Source organism: Emydura macquarii, unplaced genomic scaffold (assembly GCF_026122565.2).
Source record: "Emydura macquarii macquarii isolate MOO-44397 ecotype Brisbane River unplaced genomic scaffold, CSIRO-AGI_Emac_v2 contig_968, whole genome shotgun sequence".
Taxonomy (NCBI): Eukaryota; Metazoa; Chordata; order Testudines; family Chelidae; genus Emydura; species Emydura macquarii.
In genome coordinates, this window is record NW_027131105.1 from 9,988,194 (window position 1) to 10,000,000 (window position 11,807).

Here is an 11,807-nt window from a genome sequence, read left to right on the forward strand (position 1 = left end):
ATGGTATTGAATATAATAGTGCACTTTACCAGAAATTGTCAAATATACTGAAGATATTGCTATGGTGAACATTGCACTCAAATTACAGATTAATCGTGGGGCTATTCTGTTATCTGATTGAAGAGGTGGCTGTAAACACCCATATTCTGGAACAAACTGTTTTTATATGGAGGATGGGTGATACTCTGGGCCTCTTGTAGGTGTTCTTAGGCTTGGAGGAGGGAGGTTCATGTTTATGCAATTTTACTTTCATGAAGTAAAATCATTTTGTCTAGTTTTGCATCCAATACACTTTTTTCAGCACATGATCATACAGGTTGACCAAAAAGAGGGGAAAGTTACGTGTAAGTTGCACTTGGCAGTAAATATCGATGTTCAAATGGTTCAGAACAGTACAACTCTACAATAGTACTACTATTGAACGATGCAGTATTTTTGTATATAGCTGATTCTTTAGTATGCATATGACTGCTTCGGAACAGCACAGGAAGAACTCCTAGGTAACAGAGTGCTTTCATTTTATACTTGTTATTAGCAAAACACCATTACATAAAATATTCGATTACACAGTTTAGTACAATCCAATTTCTTTTGTGATACCATACATAAGATTGCTGTAAATACTTTTATGCTAATGTAGCCAAGTTAAATAAGAAGCCACAAACTCAAATAGCACCACTGATAATTTGGCTGGGATTCAGAAAAATGAATTTCTTCTATGCCTTGTGCACATAATGACAATGAGAATGTTTTTGCCATGCATTGTCTGTGCAACCTTGATGCCAGAGTGAGCATTCTGAATCATATTCATACGCTTCTGGAAAGGAAGTCCCTTCTGTAGAATTGTACTGCTAAGGGACTAAAAGCATAATCTTTGTGACATTCTGGGTTTCTTTGGTACCACACAATTGTAGAAAGTGCAGTCCTGGAGAGATTACGAGGAGACTGGCAAGCACACAAGGAGTAATCTAACTAGGCCACAGGGCTACTGGATATCTGTGATGACTTGATTTATTCAAAATAGTACTGAAAATGGACCTTGTAGATTTCTAACAGACTGAAATTAGGCTGCTTAGATGTAACCTGTTATAAGGTAGGCAACTGTGATACATGTGCTTTGTAGTAGTGATAGGCTTGGAAAGAAATCAGTGTTACTGCTGCAGCAATTAGAAGAGATCACATGGATGAAATCCTGGGAAAAAAGGTCATGATTAAAATATGATGGGGTAGATTCTGTTGTTATTATTGATTGGCTAAATATAGTGCCAAGCACAGAGTCTATGTAAGAAACAAATAAAGGCAGGAGGTTGTCACGTTTTCTAAGGCCTTCAACTTGCAGTGACACAGGGATTTGCGCGCACACATCAAACTGTGGAATCAGGCTTAAGTGGCAAATACAATGAGGAAAGGACATGCTGCAAAACACAGAGAGGGAAACAGTAAGTTTTCTCAGTGTGGTAGTGTTTGACATCAATTTAGGGTTTTAGTTTGTGGAGTCATGGAAGAAGAGAGTCGTGAGGATGGATTTGAATGGGGGATGGGGTGAGGATTTGGCATCCTTGGTTTGGAAGGACATTCCATGAGTGGTGGTAGAATGGAAGAAGGCATGGAGATGAGAGTTGTAGGAAAAAGTACAGTTTTTATCAGAACAAGGAGCTGCTGTAATTCTAAGATATGTACAACGTAGTTCCAAATAGTGAACATTTTTTTCAAGAGGTCCTGATCTCCCATCACTATTTTGGCTTTTTCATTTGACCTATGGAGCCACAGGGGTGCACAGGAATCATCAGAATTGATTGATATTGACTGCATTAAAATAATTAGGGATGTGTACATACTAGGTGCAGAACAGAGAATCACTGACCGCATAATGTATGCCATTGATACAATAAACCAATTACTCTGTTACTGAGTTGTGAATGCAAACTATATCCACTGCAGTCAGTGAGTGGGTTACTTGAGAGTTATACTAGTGTACAACTGACAATAGAATTTGGGACAATGCCTCCAGAATAGTTTGGCACTGATTGAATTAAATACCCTGACCCATGCACTAATGATCATTAATTAATTAATAAGCATTGGAGAGCACTGCATTGTCCACATGAATGATGATGACAGATGTCCAAGAAGGAGAAGGCTGCAGGGGGTGTAGGATTAGGCAGTGTGATAAGGAAGGAGCTCTGTGAAACTGAAGAGAAGGTAGAATAAATCCAGAGCCCCAGTCAGACACAGACAATGGGACTTGTAATGAGAAGAGAACCTTGTGTTAGCAACACTTTGCAATGAATCCTTGTAAGACTCTTTTTTTATTCTCATTGAAATGGAGAGAGACAGAGTGAGTACTTACGTTAATCATGTGATATGTTTTCTCTGTATGTTTTTGGCTGAACTTGCTGTCCTCTTTCATTGGCTGTCATGGTTATTCTACTGATTCACTTGGTATCTGTTGAGGGAGTGAAAACAAGCAGAATTGTAGCATCAAGGCTTCCCTCCATATTTTGGCTGGCGATACTTCTGCAGAAGAATAGACAAAAGAGGAAGAGTAAGGATAAAATTCGTGCTGTGAGACTAATGCCCGGATTTTAATAGGTACTTTGGCATGCTCTGCTCAGTGTTGTAACGCCCAAAGGTCAAATCAGTGGTGGTTAGGATTCTATGTACTTTGAAGATCTCAGCCTAAGTGACTTAGACAGCTGAGTCCCATTTTCAAAAGTTGAGGCGCGTACGTCTCACTGGAAGTCAGTGGGACTTACTATCTCAATGCTTAATTCGCTTTTCAAAGTGGGACTTAGGCCATGTCTACAGTACAAAATTAAATTGACCTAACTTATGTCGGCATACAGCTGCTGCAGTAATTACATCATTTGTGCATGTCTACACTTTGCTTCTTGTGTCAGCGGTAGGTACGCATCCTCACCAGGAGTGCTTCTTTCAAATGTACTGTCAGTGTGGGGCATTGCATGATGGCACCTGAAAGCCAATAACAATAGATGTAAGCAATGCAGTTTCTACACTGACACCATATTGACCTAACTATATTAACCTTGACTCTACACCACTTGTGGAGGTGGAGTTAAGTTGGCATAGAGGGACAGTTACATCAGCGGGAGCAAAATTTAAGTGTACACACTTCCATTGTTAGGTTGACGTAATCTGCCTTATGTCAACCTAACTCTGTAGTGTAGACGAGACCTTAGGCATCTAAGTCACATAAGCCTTGCAGTAGTGAGCGGAACAACACGTATTACCTTTTAAAAGTCTGGGCCCAAGTGATTTAAGCTAGTTTTACAATGACTGACAATCTCTGATCACTTTCAAACATTTCCAGAATGGCTTCAGATTCATAGAGTTTTGACTCAGTTCCTACATTACCAACCTCCCAAAATGTGTCATGCTTTGACTCAAATATGTCATTGTTTGCTCAAAATGAAGGAGAGGATTGGGGTTAAAGCTGGGACTGTATCAGCACTGAATTCTTAATACTATCCAGATTCCAACCTGGGAGGTTTTTCTGTCAGCCAGTCATCCTAAGACTCAGAACATTTGTACCTTTCACTATAATGTGGTTTATTTAACTATGTACAGTACACACTAAACCCACCTGTGTACTGGCATTCATTCAAGTAGGTCCTCCCTTTTTAAAATTCCAACCTCTGAAATACTAAGAATGATGTGAAGAAAAAAAAATCCCATGCCCTATTTTTTAAAATGAATTAAATTCTATTGTTTTTGCTTTATATGCATGTTTTAGCTCTAAATCATTAAATTAAATTATATCTTTCAAAGCCTTTAATTAAATTTTCCATCTTCCCACTCCCCCCCACAGTATAATGAAGAACTTCACTATGTAGAACCGTGTCTGAATGGAACATTAGTACAAGCAGACAGAGCCAACAAAGAGGTAAGGAATGAGAGTAACAAAGCATAAAGGACATAGGATGTGATGCATATCACTGTGTTATAATGATCTTTTTTAATAAACCAGATCTATTATTAGAACTTATTAAAACTTTATTGTTCTTGTCCTATTTAAAAATAGTCAGTTATGTGACTCAGCAGGCAAGAAGAAGTTTTCACTTAGTTACTTTGATCAAATAAGCTTATTGGAATAATATATAAATAATCTTAATAGAAATTGCAGGATATTAAGAATGTTTAGTCATTTTTTTTCAAATCACATGAAACTGGTTTAAATTATAACTGTCTCACTGTTTTCAAAAGTTACATAGAATCAGATTCCATTTTTATGCATGAAGAGTAATGTTAAAACAAAAAACTTGAAACAAATGAAAGCAACTGTAGTTTCTCTATGTAACACTGAACTTTCAGCTTTACATGCCAGACTGTCAAAATTATAATAATGGTGTTCTTCTAGAAAGTTCTCAAAAGTTCTGTGCAAATTATAAACCCAATCTTTCAGTCATTTCTCATGGAAAATTTATTTTGACTTCAGTAAGAGTTTTATTTGAATAAAGACTGTGGGATCAGACACTCTATAGGATATTTTGCCTACCATCTAAATGTGGTCATTCCACACCAGTAAGACTACACAATAATTCTTGGTAAGTGAAGGTAAAAAGAATTATGCCAATTGAAATTATGGGAGTTTTTTGTAGACAGGATGGTCAAAAAGAGCAAAACAATGGAAAATGGCCTGCAGCTAGTAAAATGAAAAGTCAAGCTAAATACTGGAATGAGTAGGGCAGATTCCAAACAGTGAAATCAGTCAGGCAATGGAACAATCTACCTCAGAAGTGTTCATGTCTATATCAATTTGTCTGATGTGTTATTCACATGCAATGGAAATTGTCTAAAACTTTTTTTTTGTGAGCTACACTAACTATGACTCTTGTTTCTCATTAAGGCCATTTTGTATCCACAAAAATTCAGCTCTGACTTCATTGATCATAATTTTTAGAGAGAGAAAAAATTTAACATTCTAGCAAAATATTTTCAAACTTTCTTCCCGATCTATTAATAAGTGATGAAGTTAAAAGTGATATTAAACCTGTTAAATTCAAGAAATTCAAGGCTTTGCTAAAGGAATGAATCAGAACTGCTCTATTTAGATACCCCTTCATAACAGAGAAGATACAAATAGAACAATTAACCTCTTAAATGAGTATCAAAAAATGTTTACATAAATAATGGGTATATTATCCATAGTAAAATACCTTCCAGATACACTGGAAAATAAAACTTGTTGGTGTCTAATCTAGAGCCAAGATTAAGATTTTCAGAGCTGACTAAGATGTTTCCAACCGAGGCACTCAATCACTAAACGGACTTGATCTTCAGAAAGTACTGAGCAATCACCTTCTGAAAAATCAGACCCCTTTAAGGTATCTGAAGTTGGGCATCCAAAATCACTAATCTCTTCTGAAAAACCTTGGCCTATACTTCTTGGATTTTTGTTCCGAGTTGCTCAAATGATACAATGTGACTTGTTCACAACAGACTTTCAGGCTAGTTGGTAAATACAACTTTATTGCTTACATATTTTAGTATAGATTAAAATGAGTTTATACAGCATGTTTTAGCTATTTAGTGGTATCACTAGTTTAGTGTATGCTTCTCACAATAAGTGTTGCCCCAGGAAAATCCAACTCTAGTAAGATCATTTATACGATTATATAGAAGATCAAAAATGATAGACTAAACCATTAAAATTAAATGTTTCCAATCATTAATCCTGTGTTTGGCACAGATATTCCCCATTCCTTGGAAATCAGAAAATGTGGGGAAAAGTGAGAACTTCCAAAAGCCAAGCAAAGTTGAACCTTTCAAAAGGAAATTAAAACCAATAGTAAAAGATTCGTTAGCAGTATAAATAAAATGAAAATGAGGATAGAAGAAGGGGGACTGCTAAACACTGAGGATCGGGAGGAAGTTAAAGATAATCTAGGTATGGGCCAACACCTAAACGAATACATTGCCTCAATTTTAATAAAATTAATGAGGACTTGGGGACAGTGGCAGGGTGACCAATGGGAATGAGGCTATGGAAGTAGAAAATACAACATTTGAAACTCAGACATCTTAATGGAACCAAATCAGGGGATCCAGATAATCTGCATCCAAGAACATTAAAGGAATTTGCACATGAAATTGCAAGCCCAATAGCAAGGATTCTTCTTCGAGTGCTTGCTCATGGCCATTCCATATTAGGTGTGTGTGCGCAACATGCACTGGTGCTGGAGACTTTTCCCCTAGTGGTATCTGTAGAGCCAGCTCTAGTGCCCCGTGGGGCCGTGTGTGTTTGTGCTGGTATATAGGGCGCAGCCAGCCCTCCTCACTCTCAGTTCCTTTCTGCCGCCCATGACCGTGCTGGAACTTCTCTTGCTGTGGTAAGCTTTTACACCCCAGTGGTTTTCCTTAGTTACATTAGAGTGTACAGTTTGTTTTGCTAAGTGTTACTTGTCTTAGACATATTGTAGGTTGACAAACGTGGCCCAGGGATGGGGCATGCCCCGGTCCCCAGGCTTCAAGCCATGCACTTCATGTAAAAAGTCTATGCCGGTCAATGACCCTCACCAGAGCTGCCTAAAGTGCCTGGGAGAGGCTCACATGTGTGACAAGTGGAGAATCTGTAAAGGGTTCAGGCCTCGCAGAAAAAAAAATGTAAATATCAGACTCTTAATATCTCTTAATGGAGTCAGCACTTAGACCGGCCTTGGACCCAAGCTGGTCTGACTCAGCCCTGAGTACATTGATTTCGGTGCAGAGCGCCCCCTCGATGCCAACTTCCTCCCAGCACTGATCACCATCCCTGATGCCAAAGAAGAAATCCAAGAAGATGCACGTAGAATGGGGGCGCTCACCAGCCCCGAGGAAGGACAGGAAGACCTTGCCCATTCAGGTCCCAAGCCCAACCCCAGACCTGCCATTGACTCCTGGGAGCAACTAGCACCCCCAGCACCTTATGGTATGGACCCCTCTGGAGGCATTCCAAGTGGTGAAGGATCTCCTGACAATTCCCGTGCCTCTGACATCTTGGGAAGAGAGGGCCCTGCACTGGAACATGGTACTAGTACCATCGACGATGGGGCCATCCAGAGGCAAGCCCATGATGAGGCCCTCACACACCATAGGTGGTTGGGCTAATGATGCAGTCCCTGGACCCACAGGTCCTTGGAGTCTCAGCACTGGTCTCCAGATTACTGTCTGTGGTCCCTAGAATCTCAGCACTGGTCCCCGGAATCCCAACACCAGTCTCTACCGAGCCAGTTCAGTTCAGAATCCCATGCACAGACTGGGGATCGAAAGGGTAGGCAGCAGTGCTGAGGGTTACAGTGGACAAGAAGCTAGATATGAGTCAGCAGTGTGCCCTTATTGCAAAGAAGGCTAATGGCATATTGGGCTGCATTAGTAGGATCATTGCCAGCAGATTGAGGGAAGTGATTATTCCCCTCTATTAGACATTGGTGAGGCTGCATTTGGAGTATTGTGTCCAGTTTGGGGCCCTCCACTACAGAAAGGATGTAGACAAATTGGAGAGAGTCCATCAGAGGGCAAAAAAAATGATTAGGGGCCGGAGCACGTGACTAATGAGGAGAGGCTGAGGGAACTAGGCTTGTTTAGTTTGCAGAAGAGAAGAATGAGGGGTAATTTGTTAGCAGCCTTTAACTACCTGAAAGTGGGTTTCAGGGAGGATGGAGCTCTAGGCTGTTCTCAGAGGTAGTAGATGACAGAACTAGGAACGATGGTCTCAAGTTGCAGTGAGGGAGGTCTATGTTGGAAATTAGGAAAATGTTTTGACTATGAGGGTGGTGAAGCACTGGGATGGGTTACCTAGGAAGTGGTGGAATCTCCATCCTTAGAGGTTTTTAAGGTGAGGTTTGGCAAAGCCCTAGCTTGGATGATTTAGTTGGGGTTGGTCTTGCTTTGAGCCAGGGATTGGACTAGATGACCTCCTGAGGTAACCCTAATCTTCTATGATTCTATGAAGCCAAAAGATAAGGAGCAGTTGCTGGACACGTGACACCCGGGCTTCCGACACCACACTCTGGTATGCCATCATTTGCAACACAGTGGGGAGGGGCAAGTGACATTGCACTGCTGTGGTCCCCCCGAGAGCAGCTCTTCAGACTTGGAAGGGGAGGAGGTGACGCTGCCCAGGGGACAGACAGGCTACCTCCTCGGCCATGGGCTTCCCCATTGAACCACCTGTGGGGGTATGTCTTCAGGGACAGTGGCCCGTACCATGGCAGTTTTGGAACCCGTGTGGGTTTTCCCCTGCCCCGGGATCACAAGTCATTCTACGGGGCTTCAGGGAGAAGATCGTCAGCTGTCATTTGCCCAGCACCTGACTTGGAAAGGGCCAGGGAGGAAGAGCTCACCTCTCCACCCTTGCCAATGTCGTCGTCATCCTCACCAGAGGAGGCTATAGAGGGGACCCTCCGCCACTGTCCCATATGATGACTTCAGGGCTCACCAAGAACTGTTCAGATTAGTAGCATTGAATCTGGGCCTAGAGGCAGAGGAATTGAAGGAACCTGCTGATGAGTTTTTTGACATCCTGGTAGCAGCATCTCCATCCATGGTGGTTCTCCCAGTCCATGTAGAGGTAGTAAAACTAGCAAAGGATCTGTGACAGACCCCAGCCTCTCTGCCCCCTACATTGAAGCAGGCAGAAAGCAAATACTCTGTACCCATGAAGAGGTTTGACTATCTATACACTCACTCCTCTCTGGGGTCGGTGGTGGTAACAGTGATCAACAAAAGGGACAGGCAGGGGCAGGCGAGTTCCACCCCAAAGAATAAAGAGGTGAAAAAGTTGGACTTTTTCAGAAGAAAGGTTTATTCAACAGCAAGCCTATAGCTGCACATGGCAAACCAACAAGCCCTGTTGGAGAAATATGATTTTAATATCTGGCACTCCATGGTTGAGTTCACGGACTCCCGGCCTCAAGGCTCCAGGCAAGAATTTGAGGCTATACTAGAGAAGGGGAAGACAGTGGTCAGAGCCTCCTTCCAAGCAGCCTCTGACATGGCTGATTCGGCAGCCAGAACAATGGCATTGGCTGTGTCAATTATACGAGCATCATGGCTCCAGTCATCCGGTCTGTCTTCGGAGGTCCAACAGTCCATTCTGGACCTCCTATTTGATGGTGTAGCCTTATTCACAGACCAAACGGAATCAAGGCTGCACGGGTTAAAGAACTTCAGAGCTACTCTATGCTCTTTGGATCTATACACCCCGTCATCCACCAGGAGGCACTTCAAGCCACAACAGCCACTGAGATTTGGGGGCCAATCCAGAGGCAAACCCTACAAAAAGAAAAATAGGGGTTATAAAAGACACCAGGGCCAATCCCTGGCTACCGCCCCCCCCCCGGAAGGTCTTAAACAATTACCCCTCTGGAGGCAGACAGGCTTTATGAAGGTGCGCTCGGGGGGTGACCTACCAGCCCTTACCCGGGATCCAGCCTCCCTTTTATTTTAACACCGTCTTGTGCCCTTTCTGTTGGTTGGGGCTGCTGTAACATCAGACCAATGGGAGCTAAATACAGTGGCAGCCAGGTACACCCCTCAGTTTATTTCATTCTCACCTCCCCAACCTGTCCCTCTTTAGGGACACTTCTCACTCTGCAGGTGCAAGCCCTTCTCCTGGTAGGCAGTTAGAGGAAGTTCCCTGAAAGTGGAGAGGGTTCTATTTCCACTACTTTCTGATCCCAAAAGCCAAGTGGGACTTAAGGCAATCCTGGACCTGCATGGTGTCAACAAATATCTCAAGAAGTTGAGTTCCATATGAGTCTCTGTCCTCCATCATTTCCTCTCTGGATTCTGGGGACTGGTACACCACCCTCAACCTAAAAGACACATACTTCCATATCTCTATCTTTTTGGGCCACAGAGGATTCCTATGATTTGTGGTTGGAAAGCAGCACTACGAGTTCACAGTGCTTCCCTTTAGCCTGTCAACAGTGCCGTGCGTATTCACAAAATGCATGACAGTAGTGGTGACCTGCCTCAGACAGCAGGGTATATAAGTCTTCCCCTATCTGGATGACTAGCTCATCAAAGGCCGCTTGAAGGTTGTAGCCTGATTTTATAGTTATTAATTTATTGAATAGGGTAATAGGTTTGCCAATTTCTTTAATTAAAAGGATCCTAAGGTTCGTGTCCTAAATCAGGCTTCAGGTAAGTTTTATAAGGACCCCGGGTACAACACAGGAAGAATTTCAGTGATAACCAGGATTTGTATAATTTTATAAATTTATTAAAACAACAAAAATAATAAACAAATGATTATTATAGAGAAAATAAAATGAATAATCAAATTGATAATGGATTAATACAATCTTAAAAGTAAAGACTTATTTGATAGATATATTTATGATATGCTTTATACTAGTATACTCACACCCTTCCTGGACTTGGTGAAAGAGATGTCTAATTCCTCAAGTTGGAGTTGAGTGGAATAAGAGCTGCTTTAAAGCTAAGAGCTATAAACTAAGACTAACATTACAACTTTAAGAATATAAAATAAAGAATAAATCTTAACACTAAATAAAACTTTAAGCAAGGATAGCTGACAGTCGACTGCCCCGATGAGCTGGATTTGATCTTACTTATACCCCCCAAGAATATGTGTCCTACATCCGGGCCATACTTGGCTTTTCCACAAACTTTTGGGGTGCATGTTGTCTATTGGCTACTAGGTTCGTACGTGGTGATCCTTCTTCAGGTGTCTTTTATCTCACCTTTGTTATTTCAGCTTATTGTGGGTTCTGTGGTGTTCTTGAGTTTCTTGGTAACCAGGACAGCCCCTTCCCCTTTTAATGTCTCTTGACTTATCTAGGGTAAAGGTTATGACCCCTATCCTGTCCTACTGGATGACCTGTCTAGGGTAAAGGTTATGACCATATATATATCTTATCCTATTCTACATCTATCTAAACCAAAGGTTGAATATATATATATCTTAACAGTAGCTGTCATCCAGGATGTGGCCTGGAAGGCTTGCATTACAGCTGAATAAAACTAATTTCATCATACAATCATATCAAAATATATATGAAAAATATCTCTAATAATAATGCAAGCAAGTAGGTGCAAGTCCAAAACAGCATCGGGGTCATCTGAGCCACGTGTCAAGCAGTGGGCCTGTTAATAAATGAACAAAAATCAATATTGGTACAGTTCAGAGCATAGTGTTCATTGGAGCAGTCCTTGACTCCATCCAAGCCATAGTGCTTCTAACAGAGGCAAGGTTCCTTGCCATATTGGAACTTATAGCCCGCTTATCGGCTCATCCCCTTACCATAGCAAGGATATGCCTCAAGATGTTGAGACTCATGTCAGCTTGCACTTATGTGGTCCAGCAAGCGATGTTACACCTCAGGCCTCTGCAAATGTGGCAGGCAGTGGTATACATATCAATCAGACACAATCTGGACATGGTCCTCATGATCCGTTCACTAATACTCACCTCCCTATCATGGTGATCAAAACCGTATCATGTATCAAAGGGGGTCCCCTTTGCAGCCCCGCGGCTGAAGTTGCTGGTGTCAGAGGTTTTGGATCTAGGGTGGGAGGTCCACCATCGAACCCTCAGGACCCAGGTCCTTTGGTCCAAGAAGGAGCCGGTGTTGCACATGATATCAGGGAGCTCAGAGCAATCCGATGGGCCTGCGAGGTGTTCCTTCCCCAGCTGTCTAGCAAGGTAGTGCAAATATTGATGGACGATACAGCTTCAATGTATTACATCAACAAACCAGAGGGAGCCAAGAGGCCATCTGTCTATGGGACTTCTGTTTGGGTCATGCCATCCACTGAGAGGCTGTGCACCTCCTGGGGGT

The 11,807-nt window shown here is 42.0% G+C and overlaps 1 protein-coding gene across 1 annotated transcript in view; it reads left to right on the forward strand.

Moving 5' to 3' along the window:
• The window catches only part of CACNA2D3 (calcium voltage-gated channel auxiliary subunit alpha2delta 3), a 665,237-nt gene that overhangs the window by 290,352 nt on the left and 363,078 nt on the right, over window positions 1-11,807 (forward strand). The window contains exon 9 of the mRNA XM_067544184.1: window positions 3,830-3,904. Within this exon, the coding sequence (XP_067400285.1) occupies window positions 3,830-3,904 (75 nt within the window). The remainder of the gene's footprint in view (window positions 1-3,829; window positions 3,905-11,807) is intronic.